The 19,562-nt window shown below is 45.5% G+C and overlaps 1 protein-coding gene across 3 annotated transcripts in view; it reads left to right on the top strand.

Moving 5' to 3' along the window:
• The window catches only part of BICRAL (BRD4 interacting chromatin remodeling complex associated protein like), an 89,893-nt gene that overhangs the window by 63,808 nt on the left and 6,523 nt on the right, over positions 1-19,562 (top strand). For all 3 annotated transcript variants that reach the window (XM_023212829.1, XM_023212831.3, XM_023212828.1), the window contains 5 exons: positions 8,849-8,954; positions 10,738-10,838; positions 12,937-12,998; positions 14,368-14,513; positions 17,171-17,265. In XM_023212829.1, the coding sequence (XP_023068597.1) occupies positions 8,849-8,954; positions 10,738-10,838; positions 12,937-12,998; positions 14,368-14,513; positions 17,171-17,265 (510 nt within the window). The remainder of the gene's footprint in view (positions 1-8,848; positions 8,955-10,737; positions 10,839-12,936; positions 12,999-14,367; positions 14,514-17,170; positions 17,266-19,562) is intronic.

The raw sequence follows: 19,562 nt of genomic DNA, 5'->3' as shown, positions 1-19,562 counted from the left end.
TTCTCCTGCCTCAGCCTCCTGAGTTGCTGGGATTACAGGCATGCATCACCACACCCGGCTAATTTTTTTTTTTTTTTTTTTGTATTTTTAGTAGAGACGGGGTTTCATCATGTTGGTCACGCTGGTCTCAAACTCCTGACCTGTGATCCACCCGCCTCAGCCTCCCAAAGTGCTGAGATTACAGGCGTGAGTGACCACGCCTGGCCAGCATATAAATTTCTTTCTTTTTTTTTTTGAGACGGAGTCTCGCTCTGTTGCCCAGGCTGGAGTGCAGTGGCCGGATCTCAGCTCACTGCAAGCTCCACCTCCTGGGTTTACGCCATTCTCCTGCCTCAGCCTCCCGAGTAGCTGGGACTACAGGCGCCCGCCACCTCGCCCGGCTAGTTTTTTGTATTTTTTAGTAGAGACGGGGTTTCACCGTGTTAGCCAGGATGGTCTCGATCTCCTGACCTCGTGATCCACCCGTCTCGGCCTCCCAAAATGCTGGGATTACAGGCTTGAGCCACCGCGCCCGGCCCAGCATATAAATTTCAACTGAAGCAATGGGAGTGGAGGAAATAGACCAAGGAGAGCATATAGATAGAGAAGAAAATAGCCAGAAGAGAACCCCACAGCACCTCAACATTTAGGCTAAGAAAAGAGGATGTTGCAGGCAGGAAAGAAGATTCACAGAGTGATGCACACTGAGAAGGAAGGGAAGGAGTGGGCGTTCTGATAGATTTAACAACTGGGAGGCTGCTGGTTGGTATGACTTGTTTCTGTGGAACGGTAGGTGCAGAAGCCAGATTGCAACAGACTGAGGAGAGAGCAGGAGGTGTGCTCATGAGCATAGACAGCTGTCAGATAAATGAAGATAACTGAAGAGCAATAGCTATGAGGATGTGTGGGATTAAGGGAATTATTTTTGTAGTGAAAGATGAGCTTTTTTCACAGCTGATAAGAGAAAGACATTCATTGTAGAGCATTGCTAGGATTCTGTGTAGACAGAGGAGGGACACCTCTTCTATTGTAACAAGAGAAGGTGGGAAAGGGTAAGATTGTAGCTTTCGTGGCAGAAAGTTCTCATCTAGCGTATAGGTTTGCTTATAATGAAATAGCATTCAAAAGAGCTGACTAAGGGAAAAAAAGGATTACCGGACAGGTGTGGGGTTGGATTCCAGTTGCGTCTGGGCACCATAATTGTAACACACTGGTCTATCACGTTTCTGTGAGCCTGTGTGTTTCTTGGATGGTAAACTTGAGGATAGAGACTGTTTGGTATCCTTCGGCTGTCTTCTCTGTTTTTTGTTTTTTGGGTGTTTGTTTTTGTTTTGTTTTGAAATGGAGTTTCAGTCATCACCCAAGCTGGAGTGCAATGGTGCGATCTCGGCTCACTGCAACCTCCAACTCCCAGGTTCAAGCGATTCTCCTGCCTCAGCCTCCCAAGGGATTACAAGCGTGAGCCACAGCACCCGGCCTGCCTTCTCTGTGATTACCACAGTGCTGTGTACACAGTGGTTACTCAAATGGCTCATCAAGGGACTTTGGATTGTAGCTATCAGAAACTCCCCTTAACGTGTTTGAGAGAATGTGTTTTGTGAATGAGCCCAAGTCCAGAAAGTATAGTGTAGCACCTTATGACAGCAAGAATTCATGTTCTCTGCTGCTCTCTGGGCCTCTTCAAGACAGCATGGCCTCTTTTTTTTTTTTGAGACGGAGTCTCGCTCTGTTGCCCAGGCTACAGTGCAATGGCACGATCTCGCCTCCCAGGTTCAAGCGATTCTCCTGCCACAGCCTCCTGGGTAGCTGGGATTACAGGTGCACACCACCACGCCCGGCTAATTTTTTTGTATTTTTAGTAGAGACGGGGTTTCACCATGTTGGTCAGGCTGCTCGAACTCCTGACCTTGTGATCCAGCAGCTTCGGCCTCCCAAAATGTTGGGATTACAGGCGTGAGCCACCACGCTCGGCCCAACAGCATGGCCTCTTATCTCTCCTTCATTGTTCTCTATCCTTGTTCTCCTGGACTAAAATGATTGCCCCAGGCTATCTTTACATTATTCCAAACCAAGCATTTAACAGCCACTGGCAAGTGCACTGGTTTCCAATACTTAACAATACATCAGAATCAAATGGAAAGCTTTAAAAAGTTAATAGATTCCTGGCTGGGCCCCTGACTCACGCCTGTAATCCCAGCACTTTGGGAGGCCAAGGTGGGCGGATCACGAGGTCAGGAGATGGAGACCATCCTGGCTAACACGGTGAAACCCCGCCTCTACTAAAAATACAAAAAAAAAAAAAAGCCAGGCGTGGTGGCAGGCACCTGTAGTTCCAGCTACTTGGAAGGCTGAGGCAGGATAATGGCGTGAACCCGGGAGGCGGAGCTTGCACAAGTGAGCCAAGATTGCGTCACTGCACTCCAGCCTGGGCAACAGAGTGAGACTCCGCCTCAAAAAAAAAAAAAAAAAAAAAAAGGTTATAGATTCCTAGGCTAGGCGTCGTGGCTCACACCTATAATCCCAGCATTTTCAGAGGCCGAGGCAGGCGGATCACGAGGTCGGGAGGTCGAGACCAGCCTGACCAACATGGTGAAACCTCGTTTCTACTAAAAATACAAAAATTAGCCCGGCGTGGTGGCTGTAATCCCGGCTACTCAGGAGGCTGAGGCAGGTGAATTGCTTGAACCCGGGAGGCGGAGGTTAGCAGTGAGCCTAGATTGCACCATTGCACTCCAGCCTTGGCGACAGAGCAAGACTCCGGCTCAAAAATCTAAAATAAAAAATGAATAAATAAATAAAAGTTATAGATTCCTAAGCCCCACATTAGATTTCTGAATTGATCTTTGTGGATGGAACCAAGAAATTCTCCAGGTGATCTTGACACAACCTGAATTTGAGAACCACTACTTCTTGATATCCATCCCTTACCCCCATTCCACACTCTCCAGAGAGTCTGATTAGGCCACTTGTGGTTGAGTAAACCATGACTGGAGGGTAGTCTTCTGGGCGGCACAAGGAAGTAGTTTTCCAGGGCCTCTGCTGCTCAGTCTGGAGCCTTTGTACAAATTAGGAAAAAGTGCCCCTCAGGGCCAAAGTATAAAAATGCACCCCTCTAAGTAGACAACCTGCTTTACTGTTAGGCTTGGCACTTTTAGAGGGTGTGTAGCGGATGCTTCTTCCCTGGACTTCAGCTCTTATTTGCCCTCTGGGAAGTAACACCATGTTGTGTATTTTCTTTTCTATCTTATTGCATTAGCTACATCTTTCAATAATATGTTGAAAACCTGTGAAAAGAGGGTCATCCTTGCTTTATTATTGATCTTAGCAGTAAAGCTTTAAGTTTTTTGCCATTAAATATGAGTTACACTTGGTGGCTTATGCATTTAATCTCAGCACTTAGAGGGTCTGAGGTGGGCGGATCACTTCAAAACAGACTGGCCAACATGGTGAAAATCCATGCCTCCTGAAAATAGAAAAATTAGCCAGGTACAGTGGCACATACCTATAGTCCCAGCTACTCAGAAGGCTGAGGTGGGAGAATCACTTGAACCTGGGAGGCAGAGGTTGCAATGAGCTAAGATCGCATCACTACACTGCAGCCAGGGCAACAGATACCCTGTCTCAGGGAAAAGAAAAAACAATGAATAAACCTCTCAAAGCCTTTTTAAAAAGCATGAATTCGCTGTAGGTTCTTTGTAGATATTTATCAAATTGAGAAAGTTCCCCTCTATTCTTAGTTTGCTGAGAGTTTTTTTCATGAATAGGTGTTGCTTTTTGTCAAATACTTTTTCTGCATCTGTTGATATTATCATGGGATTTTTCTTCTTTAGCTTATTGATGTGATACATTAAAATAATTGATTTTTGGCCATGCATGGTGGCTCACGCCTGTAATACCAGCACTTTGGGAGGCCGAGGTGGTAGGATCTCTTGAGCCCAGGAGTTCGAGACCAGCCTGGGCAACATAGGAAGACCTTGTCTCTACAAAAAATTTAAAAATTAGCCAGGCATTGGCCAGGCGCAGTGACTCACACCTGTAATCCCAGCACTCTAGGAGGCCGATCCAGGTCAGTAGTTCGAGACCATCCTGACCAACATGGTGAAACCCCGTCTCTACTAAAAATACAAAAATTATCTGGGTGTGGTGGCGGGCAGCTGTAATCCCAGCTACTCGGGAGGCTGAGGCAGAAAATTGCTTGAACCTTAGCCGGCCACAGTGGCTCACGCCTGTAATCCCAGCACTTTGGGAGGCCGAGGTGGGCGGATCACGAGGTCAGGAGATCAAGACCATCCTGGCTCATACGGTGAAACCCCATCTCTACTAAAAATACAAAAAATTAGCGGGACATGGTGACGGGCATCTGTAGTCCCAGCTACTCAGGAGGCTGAGGTAGGAGAATGGCATGAACCCAGGAGGCGGAGTTTGCAGTGAGCCAAGATTGTGCCACCGGACTCCAGCCTGGGCGAAAGAGCAAGACTGTCTCAAAAAAAAAAAAAAGAAAAGAAAAACAAAAAGAAAAAAGAAAATTGCTTGAACCCGGGAGGCAGAGGTTGCAGTGAGCCAAGATCACGCCACTGCACTCCAGCCTCAGCGACAGAGTAAGACTTCATCTCAAAAAAAAAAAAAAAAAATTAGCCAGGCGTGATGGTGCATACCTGTAGTCCCAGCTACTCCTGGAGGCTGAGGTGGGGTGATGACTTGAGCCTGGGAGGTCAAGGCTACAGTGAGCTGTGATTGCACCACTGCACTCCAGCCTCGGTGATAGAGCAAGATCCTGTCTCCAAAAAAATAAAATAAAATCCTCAAGTGATAGCAAATGTTCATGCTTTGACATTAGATTATTATTTTTCTTTTCTTTCAATCTTTTATACTGTAAAATAGAACACATTCAGGAAATGTATAAAACGTAAATGTGTCATTGATAATTAATTATGGCCGGGAGCAGTGGCTCACGCCTACAACCCCAGCACTTTAGGAGGCCAAGGCAGGTGGATCTCTTGAGCTCAGGAGTTTGAGATCAGCCTGGGCAACCTGGTAAAACCCCATCTCTAAAAAAAAAACAAAAACTAGCCAGGCTTGGTGGCATGCACCTGTAGTCCCAGCTACTCGGGCTGCGGTGGGAGGATCCCTGGAGCCCAGGATGCAGAGGTTGCAGTGACCTGGGATTGCCACAGAGTGAGACCCTGTCTCAAAACAAACAGCAATGACAAAACAATTAATTATAAAGCTGGTACTCACGGCTGGGCTTGGTGGCTCAAGCCTGGACAGGACACCTGTCCAGGTGTCCACCATATGGGGAACTTCCCATACTACAGTAGGACATCATGGGGTCACCTTGTAGGGGACATGCTGTAAAACTGGAAGATTTTCACATTGACCCTTCCCCTCTTGGGTTTCTTCCTAATAATTCATTGCCTGTCTACCTGGAATAGTTTAGGTTCGCCCTTCCCTGCTAGTGGAAGAATGAAAAAGGTGACCATGTCCACCTCTTTAATAACCTTCTGTCACCTGGGCTGGAGTACAGTGGCTTCATCACTGCACTTCAGCCTCAACCTCCTGGGCTCAAGCAGTCCTGCCACATCAGCCCCCGCAAGTAGCTGAGACCACAGGCATGTGCCACCACGTCCAGCTAAGTTTTTAATTTTGTAGGGATGAGGTCTCCCTATGTTGCCCAGACTGATCTCAATTTCCTGGACTCAAGTGATCCTCCCACCTCAGCCTCCTAAAGTGTCAGGATTACATGCATGAGTCACCACATTTGGCCTCCTTTTCATTTTTATATTACAAAAGAGAAACAAATAATTAATTGTTTAGAACAGAATCTTTTTTTTCTTTTTTTTTTGAGACAGAATCTCGCTCTGTTGCCCAGGCTGGAGTACAGTGGCGCGATCTCAGCTCACTGCAAGCTCCGCCTCCCAGGTTCACGCCATTCTCCTGCCTCAGCCTCCCAAGTAGCTGGGACTACAGGCGCCTACCACCACGCCCAGCTAATTTTTTGTATTTTTAGTAGAGATGGGGTTTCACCGTGTGAGCCAGGATAGTCTCGATCTCCTGACCTTGTGATCCGCCCACCTCGGCCTACCAAAGTGCTGGGATTATAGGCATGAGCCACTGTGCCTGGCCTAGAACAGAAATGTTAACATTAGTTTGTGGGGCTGGATGCAGTGGCTCACGCCTATATTCCCAGCACTTTGGGAGGCCAAGGCAGGTGGATCACTTGAGGTCAGGAGTTCAAGACCAGCCTGGACAACATGGTTAAATCTTGTCTCTACCAAAAGATACAAAAATTAGCCAGGCATGGTCAGACCTGTAGACCCAGCTACTCGGGAGGCTGAAGCAAGAGAATCGCTTGAACCTGAGAGGCAGAGGTTGCAGTGAGCCAAGATCGTACCAGTGCACTCCAGCCTGGGTGACACAGAGTGAGACCCTGTCTCAATAAATAAATAAATAAATAAATAAATAAATAAATAAATAAGCTTAGTTTGTCAATTGGTCAGGCACTGCCAAGGTCTCTGTGAGCACTTACATGTGAATGGTTGGTGGGAACATTTTGCTGAGGCCAAGGTCATAGTTAAGTCTGTGATGGTTAAGTCTGTGATTGTGCAGATGGTTAGACTAAACTCTAAATCCACTGATAGTATAAATAATATAAAACTGAAGAGGGCAGGTGCAGTGGCTCACGCTTGTAATCCCAACACTTTGGGAGACTGAGGTGGGCAGATCACCTCAGGTCGGGAGTTGGAGACCAGCTTGGCCAACACTGTGAAACCCCGTCTCTACTAAAAGTACAAAAATTAGCCGGGCGTGGTGATGGGCGCCTGTAATCCCAGCCACCCAGGAGACTGAGGCAGGAGAATCACTTGAACCTGGGTAGTGGAGGTTGCGGTGAACCGAGATTGAGCCACTGCAGTCAGTCTAGCCTGGGCAACAGAGCAAGACTCCATCTTTTTTTTTTAAAAAAAAAAAAAAAAAAAAGGCCGGGCACGGTGGCTCAAGCCTGTAATCCCAGCACTTTGGGAGGCTGAGATGGGCGGATCACAAGGTCAGGAGATCGAGACCATCCTGGCTAACATGGTGAAACCCCGTCTCTACTAAAAAAATACAAAAAACTAGCCAGGCGAGGTGGCGGGCACCTGTAGTCCCAGCTACTCGGGAGGCTGAGGCAGGAGAATGGCGTAAACCCAGGAGGCGGAGCTTGCAGTGAGCTGAGATCCGGCCACTGCACTGCAGCCTGGGCAACAAAGCGAGACTCCATCTCAAAAAAAAAAAAAAAAACTGAAGAAAAAAACTCTGAAAAGTTACTGCACTATGAAGTAGTAATGGCACAGAGGATTAAAAACTGAGGGTAGGCAGGGTATGGTGGCTCACGTCTGTAATCCCAGCACTTTGGGAGGCTGAGGCAGGCGTATAACAAGGTCAGGAGTTTGAGACCATCCTGACCAACATGATGAAACCCCATTTCTAAAAATACTACTAAACCCCGTTTCTAAAACTACTATTAAAAATACAAAAAGTACCCAGGTATGGTGGCGCACTACTCGGGAGGCTGAGGCGGGAGAGTCACTTGAACTCAGGAGGCAGAGGTTGCAGTGAGCCGAGATCGCACCACTGCACTACAGCCTGGCGACAGAATAAGATTCCATCTCAAAAAGAAAAAAAAAAAAAACTGAGGATAATTTAAAAGCGCTTTATTGGCTGGGCGTGGTGGCTCACACCTATAATCCCAGCACTTTGGGAAGCCAGGGCGAACGGATCACTTGAGGTCAGGAGACCAGCCTAGCCACTATGGTGAAACTCCGTCTCTACTAAAATTGGAAAAATTAGCCAGACGTGGTGGCACACACCTGTAATCCCAGCTACTCAGGAGGCTGAGGCAGGAGAATCCATTCAACTTGGGAGATGGAGGTTGCAGTGAGTTGAGATCATGCCACTGCACTCCAGCCTGGGTGACAGAGTGAGACTCCGTCTCAAAATAAATAAGCAAATAAAAGCCCTTTATATTTCTACTTAAAATGTATTATAGAGGCTAGGCATGGTGATGCATGCCTACAATCCCAGCTGCTTGGGAGGCTTGGGTGGAAGGATCACTTGAGCCAGGAGTTTGAGACCAGCCTTGGTAACATGGTGAGACCCTATGGCAAAAAATATATATATGTGTTATAGAGATAATATGATAGTGTTTCTTTTTTAAGAACTAAAAGGAACTTAATTCTTAAACATTATCCATTTCATCTTCCCCATTTATAGAAAAGAAGCACACAATTTAAACATTGGATTAATTTTTCTAATTATATTTTGCTCAGGCTAATATTAAATTGATTTTCATTTCTCAATTGCATGCTACCTGATGTTGACACAACACAAAGTAGAGATATACCAGATGGTAGTGAGGAAATGTACTTTACATCATCTACACAGCAAAACAATGAGTGGTGACAAAAAATTGGGGGTTGGCCCTTGGTCCCTGACCAGGTGCTTGGAATCTGTGCAGATCCCACATAGGAGCTGATAGTCAGGATCATAATCCTAGCTGGCGGGATATAAGATTACCGGGGGTAGAAATTCCCAGCTGCAGCCTTTTTGTCTGAGCACCACAAACACAGCAGTCCCGGAAGCAAGAAAATAACCTGTGTCAAGTCAGCATCCCTACTGAATGGCATCAGGAAAATTCAGTGTGCCGCAGGTTGTTAAAGGACGTACTTTGCAATTCCCCGATGGGATAAGAAAATACAATTTTTAAATTTTTGTTTTGTTTATAATCTAACCTGAAGGTACCAGGGAGGCATGAAGAGGCTTGGTTGGTATTTAAAATAATCTGTTAAAGCTTTAGAAATGAAATTAATGTTTTCATCTTGGTCATGTTTCACAGGCTCAGAAAAAATGTCTGAATCAGACTTCCCCCATTTCTGCTCCCAAGACCACAGACGGCCTGAGGCAAGCACAGATCCCTGGGCTCTTGAGCACCGCACTGCCAGGTCAGGAGCTTCCTCAGTTTGTCCCTGTCCTCTCAACACCCACGGATGCTCTTCTCACTCTTCTCCCTCATTCTGCATGAAAGCTTTCTGGCTTAATCTCGCCTCCACTCTGATTATTCCTTTCTTTCTGTATCCTTTCTGCCCAAATAATATACTGTGTTGCATCAACTCTAAGATAGCATCAGGCCAAGCACCGTGTCTCATGCTTGTAATCCCAGCACTTTGGGAGGCCGAGGAGAGTGGATCACCTGAGATCAGGAATTCAAGACCAGCCTGACCAACATGGTGAAACCCCATCTCTACTAAAAACACAAAATTTAGCCAGGCATGGTGGCACACGCCCGTAATCCCAGCTACTCAGGAGGCTGAGGCAGGAGAATCGCTTGAACCCAGGAGGCGGAGGCTGCAGTGAGCCAAGATCGCACCACTGCACTCCAGCCTGGGCGACAGAGCGAAACTCCATCTCAAAAAACAACAACAACAAAAAAAAAACCCGCCGGGCGCGGTGGCTCACACCTGTAATCCCAGCACTTTGGGAGGCCTAGACAGGCGGATCATGAGGTCAGGAGATCGAGGCCATCCTGGCTAATATGGTGAAACCCTGTCTCTACTAAAAAATACGAAATAAAATTAGCCGGGCATGGCGGCAGGCGCCTGTAGTCCCAGCTACTTGGGAGGCTGAGGCAGGAGAATGGCGTGAACCCGGGAGGCGGAGCTTGCAGTGAGCTGAGATCGCACCACTGCACTCCAGCCTGGGCGACAGAGCCAGACTCCGTCTCAAAAGAAAAGAAAAAACCCACTAAGATAACATCAATGGTAAGATGTACTATCATTTTTCATACTACCAAAAAGAAAGAAAAAGCACTTCTCTCTAAATTATGACACATTAAATTATGTGGGGAAAAAAAAAATGCTGCTTAGAAACAATGAATTCAGGCCAGGCACAGTGGCTCACACCCGTAATCCCAGCACTTTGGGAGGCCAAGGCGGGCGGATCATGAGGTCAGGAATTCAAGACCAGCCTGGCCAACATGGTGAAACCCCGTCTCTACTAGCTGGGCATTGTCCTAGCTGCCCAGGAGGCTGAGGCAGAAGGATCATCTGAGCCTGGGAGGTCGAGGCTGCAGTGAGCTGTGATCATGCCACTGCACTCCAGCCTGGGCAACAGAACGAGACCTTGTCTCAAAACAAACAAAAAAAAGGTATTTTATAGTACTTGTGACTTTGTAATTATCCCCATGTTGCTCTCTATATACATGTTTGGAATTCTCCACCCAGACTGAAAATATTATGGACTGTGTCTTCTGTTTTTTAAGGTTTTGAACATCTGCAGTTCTAAGGCTTTGAACATCCAATTAGTACTTAAAAAAAAAAAAAAAAAAAAGAAAGCAAGAAAGAGAAAAAGCTTGAATATTCCCAGTCAATTGCCTCATTGGCTCTTTGGGCCTCCTTTTCCTTAAATTGTATTTTGGGATTCTGTAGTGCTGACAGATACTGGCTTGAGGCCTGTGTTTCAGACTGTAACTAATTTGAAACTATAGCATTTAGAGCTTCTGTTTATTACTCTTTACTTATTTATTACTTAAATAGGCTTTAATAACCTCTTCCTTTAGAGCTTGTAAGTAAATGCACTACCCTGCCCTCCTTCTTCACAGCAAGCAGCCATGGTAAAGAAACCTGTTGCAGAATGCTCAACAGTCTGTACCCCTTGGGCTCTAGGGTTATATGATGGACCCAATTTACTGTTTCTTTTGAACACTGTCTTATGTATTAATTCTAATAGGGCAGGATTCTGGAAGCAAAGTTATATCTGCGTCCTTAGGAATCGCACAACCACAGCAGGAAAAAGTAGTTGGATCATCTCCTGGCCATCCAGCTGTGCAGGTAGAAAACTATTGGCATAGCCTCTTCCTAATGTTTGGCATAATTGAATGGAAATGTAGTCATATCATCTTTGTGGTTGCTGGCTAGCTTTGTGTGCACAGTCCACCCAGTCCCCTGTGTGCCCACAACAGGATGGTTGTTGAAGACCTTCCTGGTGGGCTGGGCCTTATGTTTCTGTTTCTGAGATGAATGTCTATTCTATTTCTGACATGTTTACAGTGCTTCATTAATCCATCGTTTCCACATGAATTAGTAATATACCAGCAGCTAGTACATACTAGGCACTGAAAAAATGTCATTTATTACTGGGTGATATCGTTCACCATTGTATCAAAGTGGATCTGTTCTTCTTAGTTATGCTGAGGGATTTTTTTTTTTTTTTTTTTCTGTAGTAGTAACCAGGCATATAGGAATTAGGCCATCCCTAGTCTTTTGACCCAACTTTGACACTTTTTAAAGTCCAACTTTTTGGTTTTCGTTTGAGACAGGGTCTCACCTGTCACCCAGGCTGACATGCACTGGTGTGATCACAGCTCACTGCAGCCTTGACCTCCCAGGCTCAGGTGATCCTCCTGCCTCAGTCTTCTGGGTAGCTAGGACAATACCCAGCTACTTTTTTGTGTTTTTTGTAGAGACAGGATTTTGCCATGTTGCTCACACCTGTCTTGAATTCCTGGGCCCAAGCCATCCACCTGCCTCAGCCTCCCAAAGTACTTGGGATTACAGGTGTGAGCCACTGTGCCCTGCCTAGTCCAGTTGGGTTTTGTTTTGTTTTGTTTTTTTAGTTTTTCTGTTTTGTTTTATTTTGTTTTGTTTTGAGGTGGGGTCTCGCCCCGTCACCCAGACTGGAGTGCAGTGGTATGATCACAGCTCACTGAAGCCTCGATCGCCTGGGCTCATGTGATCTTCCCACCTCCACCTCCTGAGTAGCTGGGACTACAGGCATGCACCACCACGCCTGGCTAATATTTTTATATTTTTTGTAGAGAAAAGGTTTTGCCATGTTGCCCAGGCTGGTCTCAAACTCCTGGGCTCAAGCGATTCTCCCACCTCAGCCTCCCAAAGTGCTAGAATTACAGGCTTAAGCAACCACGCCTGGCCTAGTTTTTTTTGTTTGGTTTGTTTTTTGATACTTGATGTACATATTTTCAGGGCACATTTGATAACTTCAACTTTGGCTTTTAAACCTAAAAGATTTCAAATTACAAGTCTAAAAAGGAAGGAAACATTTCTTGTTTTCAGCTTACTAAGACAGTTTCTTCTCCATCAGACCTACCAATTAGTAGTTGAATGAAACTTGCTACAGTGTGGGACTGCCTGGATATACAGTGAAGGATCTGTTCAGTTCTAAGGTTCTGAGATAAGGCATATTTTTTTCTTTAACATGATGTAAAAAATGCCTCGTTAGGTCACACACCTGGACTATATATAACAGGAGCTTAAAAGTGTGTGCATCCCATACTTAACACTGAGAAGATGGATTAGATAGTATCTACTGACTTTTCAGATGTCTGTGGAATTTCAAAACTATAACCATGGGTCAGTGCAGTGGCTCACACCTGTGAGCAGGCGTGAAGACTTGAGCCCAGGAGTTCAAGACAAGCCTGGGAAATATGGCAAAACTCTGTCTCTACAAAAAATACCAAAAAATTAACAGGCATGGTGGTGCATACCTGTACTCCCAGCTACTTGGGAGGCCGAGGTGGGAGGATCACTTGAGCCTGGGAAGCAGAGGTTGCAGTGAGCTGAGATTGTACCACCACACTCTGGCCTGGATGACAGAGCAGGACCCTGTGAAAAAAATGATGATGATGATGATGATGCATTTAGAGAGGAGTTAGGGATTCAGGCTTTAAAGTGCAAACTGAGTCCTCGGGAACTGATTATGGAGCTTTCTGTAATCTTAACAGTATAACTTTGCTTCATGGACTCTGTGTACTGGTTTTTTTTTTTTTTTTTTTCAGCAGGGCACATTCTGTAGTCTTAGGCTATGTTCTTGATAGGTAGTTGAAAATATGTGAAATGTAGTGAACTTTATGTATAACTGTATTCTTTTTCCTATAAAAGGGAATAATTAAGAGGTATGTTTTGTCTTTAGGTGGATAGTCATTCGGGAGGACAAAAAAGGCCTGCTGCAAAACAGCTAACTAAAGGAGCTTTGTGAGTTACTTTTGGAAATGACAAATCAATTTTGAACATTTCTTTGGGTCCCTAGCCTTCAATAAATATACTGTAGAAATCAGGTTATAATAATGAGCATATTAGCCTTTTTAAAAATGTACTTTGAGGTAGGGCATGGTGGCTCACTCCTGTAATCTCAGCACTTTGGGAGTCTAAGGCAGGAGGATCGCTTGCACCCAGCAGTTTGAGACCAGCCCAGGCAACATGGCAAGACCCTGTCTCTACAAAAAATACAAAAATTTTGCAGTGAGCTGAGATCCCGCCACTGCCTCCAGTCCGGGCGACAGAGCGAGACTCCGCCTCAAAAAAAAAAAAAAAAAAAAAAAAAAAAAAATTAGCCAGGCGTGGTGGTACGGGCCTGTAGTCCCAGCTACTTGGGAGGCTGAGGTGGGAGGATAGCTTGAGTCCTGAGGTGGAGGTTGCAGTGAATTGGAGATTGTACCACTGTACTCCAGCCTGGGCGACAGAGCAAGACCCTGTCTCAAAAAAAAAATATATATATATATATATATATATATACACTTTGAAAATCTTTTTCTATACTTTCTTTTCTTTTCTTTCTTTCTTTTTTTTTTTTTTTTTAATTGTGAGACGGATTCTTGCTCTGTCGCCCAGGCTGGAGTGCAGTGGCACGATCTTGGCTCACTACAGCCTCTACCTCCTGGGCTCAAGCGATTCTCCCGCCTCAGCCTCCAGAGTAGCTGGAATTATAGGCACCCACCACCATGCCTGGCTAATTTTTGTATTTTTGTAGAGACAGAGTTTCACCATGTTGGCCAGGCTGGTCTTGAACTCCTGACCTGAGGTGATCCACCTACCTCAGCCTCCCAAAATGCTGGGATTACAGGTGTGAGCCACCACACCTGGCCTATACTTTATTTTCATTAGGACTTACAAATATATTGAAATGTAGTATATACATTTCAAATATATTGAATGTAGTTTCAGCCTACTGTTTGCTCTTTTCTTCTTAAGGAGAATAGTTCTTTGTCTTTTCAGAGACAAAGAATCTCTGAGGAAAAGCATGGTTTGTTAAACTCCCGTGTTTAGAACAGAAATGTTAGCATGAGCTTAGTTGGCCAGTGGTCAGGCACTGCCAAGGTTTATGGGGGTGCCAACACATAAATGGTTGGTGGGAACCTGTGCTTTCGAGGTCAGGGTCATAGTTTGAGTCCTCTGTGGACCTAAACTAAGCTATAAACGCACTGTGGTATAAAAAATATAAAACTGAAGAAAAAACTGCTGTACTATTCCTATATATCTTATTTTATTTGCATACAAATAAATATGACTAGATTTAGTTTCCTAACATGACTCTACATTGACATTGGCCATTTCCCTTGTAAAGCATTCTCCAGCAGTTGCAGAGGGACCAAGCCCACACTGTGACACCGGACAAAAGTCACTTCCGATCACTAAGTGATGCGGTGCAGAGACTGCTCTCCTACCACGTGTGCCAGGGCTCCATGCCCACTGAAGAAGACTTGAGAAAAGGTAAGCAGGCTGGAACCCTAAGGCACCACTCTGATACCAGGAAACCCTCCCATGGACACCCCCCAGAAGAGCAAGAGCCATGTCACCCCCAGATGGTAGGCAGGTTATTGTTTTTAATCACAGACCAAACTTGTTCCCTATTTACTCAATTTCCCAGTCCCTGTTTAAGGTCGTGACTTACACTTCTCAATATTTTTGAAGGGAAGCCAAGTAAGTGTAGGGGCACACACCTGTAGTCCCAGCTACTCAGAAGGCTAAAGCAAGAAGATCACCTGAGCCCAGGAGTTTGAGACTATACTGGGCTGTGATCACACCTGTAAATAGCCATTGCACTCCTGCCTGGGCAACATAGGGAGACACTGTCTCTTAAAAAAAAAAATTGTTCGGAGGGTACCCTAATGTCAGAGTATTTTATTGACAAATTAGGAGCAGTAAATCCAAGCTTTGTATGGACTGCTGGCTCCAGATGGGATGGCTTTGCACCAGACACTCTACACAGCGGTTTCGCATAGTCCTTGCCTTTAGGCAGTATGCATACCCCGAATTTTTTTTTTTTTTTTTTTTGGAGGTGGCGTCTCGCTCTGTCATCCAGGTTGGAGTGCAGTGGCACATCAACTCACTGCAACCTCTGCCTCCCAGGTTCAAGCGATTCTCCCTGCCTCAGCCTCCCGAGTGGCTGAGATTATAGGCACCCATCACCACAGCCGGCTAATTTTTGTATTTTTTAGTAGAGATGGAGTTTCACCATGTTGGCCAGGCTGGTCTTGAACTCCTGACCTCAGGTGATCAGCCCACCTCGGCCTCCGGAAGTGCTGGGATTACAGGCATGAGCCACCGTGCCTGGCCAAACTGTTTCTAGTAGTTTTATGAATTAGGCACTTGACTTCCCAAAAGCATTCCCTGAGGTTCCAAAAGGAGTCCAGAGCATTGGCCACACATCAAGAAACTGACAAAAATGTGAGAGTTAAGGGCTGAGCATGGTAGCTCACGTCTGTAATCCCAGCACTTTGGGAGGCCGAGGCAGGCCGATACCTGAGGTCAGGAGTTCAAGACCAGCCTGGCCAACATGGTGAAACCCTGTCTCTACTAAAAATACAAAAATTAGCTGGGCGTGGTGGCACATGCCTTCAGTCCCAGCTACTTGGGAGGCTGAGGCAGGAGAATCGTTTGAACCCGGAAGGCAGAGGTTGCAGTGAGCGGAGATCGCACCACTGCACTCCAGCCTGGGTAACAGAGCAATACTCTGTTTCAAAAAAACAAAAAAAACAAAATGCCGGGCGCGGTGTCTCACACCTATAATCCTAGCACTTAGGAGGCTGAGGTGGGTGGATCACTTGAGGTCAGGAGTTCTAGACCAGCCTGACCAACATGGAGAAACCCTGTCTCTACTAAAAATACAAAATTAGCCAGGCATGGTGGCACGTGCATGTAATTCCAGCTACTCGGGAGGCTGAAGCAGGAGAATCACTTGAACCCGGGAGGCAGAGGTTCCCATGAGCCAAGATCACGTCATTGCACTCCAGCCTGGGCAACAAGAGCGAAACTCTGTCTAAAAAATAAATAAATGAATAAATAAATAAATAATTTAGAGATAAGGGCCCCTTCCCCAAACCTGGAACTCCTCCTGTCCTGATGCGTGGCCATGCTATTTCCCACCACCACCGCCAAGGCCTGGCTGTATCAGTGCCCTCCTCTTTTCTAATCCCTTCCTCAGCTGCTACAAGTCTTACTCCTCCTGGCAGGGACCTCTAATCTCAGGGCACAGTGGTTTCTGTGAGTCCACCGTGGATTTCCCTAGGACGCCAAGGAATAGGGTCAAGATCCAGCGTTAAATGGGGTGTGAAAGGGCCGGGTGTGGTTGCTCACACCTGTAATCCCAGCACTTTGGGAGGCCGAGGTGGGAAGATCATGAGGTCAGGAGTTTGAGACCATCCTGGCCAACATGGTGAAACCCCATCTCTACTAAATAAAATTAGCGGGGCGTGGTGGCACATGCCTATAATCCCAGCTACTCGGGAGGCTGAGGCAGGAGAATCACCTGAACCCGGGAGGCGAAGGTTGCAGTGAGCCAAGATTGTGCCATTGCACTCCAGCCTGAGCAAGACTCCTTCAAAAAAAAACCCACAGGGGGTGTGAAGACTGAGAAGAATGAATTAGAAGGTGTTCAAATCTTTGGAGACCAACAGACAGAGAATAGAGCCACATGACCACAACAGTTTAATGTAAAGCTATGTCTTTACATGAAACCGGTTTGCCTAGTCCAGACAGTTGGACTTCATTGTTTCAGCTATTTTAGTTTTTCATACCATTAGGCTTAGGTCATCTAAACTAGCAGATCATTCTCTACTCATTGATATTTATTGCGAGTCTGTTATATGGTTTTATTTTATGGGTGATATCAAAGTAATTATGTTTTTGGTTTCCTAAAGTTAAAAAAGCTAGTAATAAAATGAGTTTCCACGATCAGTGGACGGTGAGGCAAAGCAGTGTAGAAGAATGATGCTTAGCCAGGGAAAAGCTCATCTAAGAAGAGAAAATTGCCCCAGATAAGCCATATTTGAATAATGGAAGAGTAATGAATTTCAGTCTTAAGAAACAGAAGACCTAGTCAGTGATTTACAGTCTCTTACTATTTCTTTGTCTCTCTTTTTTTAAAGTGGACAATGAATTTGAAACAGTTGCCACTCAGCTCCTAAAAAGGACCCAAGCTATGCTTAACAAATACAGATGCCTGCTCCTAGAAGATGCCATGGTAAAAGTCATGCTACTGATATTTGTTTTTTACAGGTCACAGCCACTAAACCAGAGATAAAAAGTTCAAGGGATTATAGAACATAATGTAAAAGACACAGATAGATAGTTCACACTATAGAAAAACTTACACTTAGCTGCTAGTACAAAAACAGCAGTGAACATTTGCTGTACTTTACTTGGTGGGTCAGTACTATTGTCTTGTTTAACAGATAAGGAAACCAGGGCTTTGGTTAAGTAACTTGCTCAAGTACAGATGGCTAAGAAGTTTGCAGTCATTAGCAGAGCTCGGATACAGGCCAGGATCATCTGACCCCTGGTCCACACTCTTGATGCCGTCTGCCGACTTTCACCAACCCAGAGATGTGGAGAAAGGACTGGAGGCACATCTGAACAGATAAGCTGGTGACAAATGTCAAAATTAGTTTTGTTTTTAATTGAGAGATCATTGACATACCATAAAATTTACATTTAAAGTGTACAACTTAGGCCGGGCGCGGTGGCTCAAGCCTGTAATCCCAGCACTTTGGGAGGCCGAGACGGGCGGATCACGAGGTCAGGAGATCAAGACCATCCTGGCTGACATGGTGAAACCCCGTCTTTACTAAAAAAATACAAAAAAACTAGCCAGGCAAGGTGGCGGGCGCCTGTAGTCCCAGCTACTCGGGCAGGAGAATGGCGTGAACCTGGGAGGCGGAGCTTGCAATGAGCTGAGATCGCGCCACTGCACTCCAGCCTGGGCGACAGAGTGAGACTCCGTCTCAAAAAAAAAAGACCAGCCTGACCAACATGGAGAAACCTCATCTCTACTAAAAATACAAAAAGAGCCAGGCGGTGTGGCGCATGCCTGTAATCCCAGCTACTCGGGAGGCTGAGGTGGAAGAATCACTTGAATCCAGAAGGCAGAGGTTGCGGTGAGCCAAGATCATGCCATTGCGCTCCAGTCTGGGCAACAAGAGTGAAACTCTGTCTCAATAAAATAATAATAATAATAAATAATGGATCACCTGAGGTCAGGAGTTGGAGACCAGCCTGGCCAACATGGTGAAACCCGTCACTACTGAAAAGACAAACATGTCCGTGTTCAGAGTTGCAGTGAGTCGAGATTGCACCACTGCACTCCAGCCTGGGTGACAGTGAGACTTATCTCAAAAATGAATAAATAAATAAATGAAGTGTACAACTTGATGGTTTTTAGTACATTTACAAGGTCACATAGTCATCACCATTATCTAATTGCAGAACATTTTCATCATCCCAGATAGAAACTGCAATTCATCTGAAGTGCCAGTTAAATAGAGAAAGGAGTAAGAATAAGATACCTCAGGAAATGATAGAAAGACCAAGCCTGGGGCCGGGCGCGGTGGCTCAAGCCTGTAATCCCAGCACTTTGGGAGGCCGAGACGGGCGGATCACGAGGTCAGGAGATCGAGACCATCCTGGCTAACACGGTGAAACCCCGTCTCTACTAAAAAATACAAAAAAAAACTAGCCGGGCGAGGTGGCGGGCACCTGTAGTCCCAGCTACTTGGGAGGCTGAGGCAGGAGAATGGCGTAAATCCGGGAGGCGGAGCTTGCAGTGAGCTGAGATCCGGCCACTGCACTCCAGCGTGGGCTACAGAGCAAGACTCCGTCTCAAAAAAAAAAAAAAAGAAAGAAAAGAAAAAAAAAGACCAAACCTGAGATTTGAGAAGCAGTTCTAAAATCAAATAGGCTTTAGCCTATCAATTGGTCTCTTATAACTCATTTTCAATTTGATATCAACTTTGAAAATAGGCCGGGCGCGGTGGCTCACGCCTGTAATCCCAGCACTTTGGGAGGCCGAGACGGGCGGATCACGAGGTCAGGAGATCGAGACCATCCTGGCTAACACGGTGAAACCCCGTCTCTACTAAAAATACAAAAACTAGCCGGGCGAGGTGGCGGGCGCCTGTAGTCCCAGCTACTCCGGAGGCTGAGGCAGGAGAATGGCGTGAATCCGGGAGGCGGAGCTTGCAGTGAGCTGAGATCCGGCCACTGCACTCCAGTCCGGGCGACAGAGCGAGACTCCGCCTCAAAAAAAAAAAATATATATATATATATATATACCTTGGGAGATTGGTTGAGCTATATTATACACATATACAACATACAGTAAATGTGTATCTGTATGTCTGTATTTACTTCTATATATATAAATATACATATTTTTATATATATAAATATACATATTTTTATATATATACACATATTTATATATATATACATATTTATATATATATATTTATTCATTTACTTCAAACTATGCCATCAGGCCAG

The sequence above is a fragment of the Piliocolobus tephrosceles genome, chromosome 5 (genome assembly GCF_002776525.5).
Source record: "Piliocolobus tephrosceles isolate RC106 chromosome 5, ASM277652v3, whole genome shotgun sequence".
Taxonomy (NCBI): domain Eukaryota; kingdom Metazoa; phylum Chordata; class Mammalia; order Primates; family Cercopithecidae; genus Piliocolobus; species Piliocolobus tephrosceles.
Note: the sequence above shows the minus strand (reverse complement) of the source record. Positions and strands in the feature narration are given on the sequence as shown.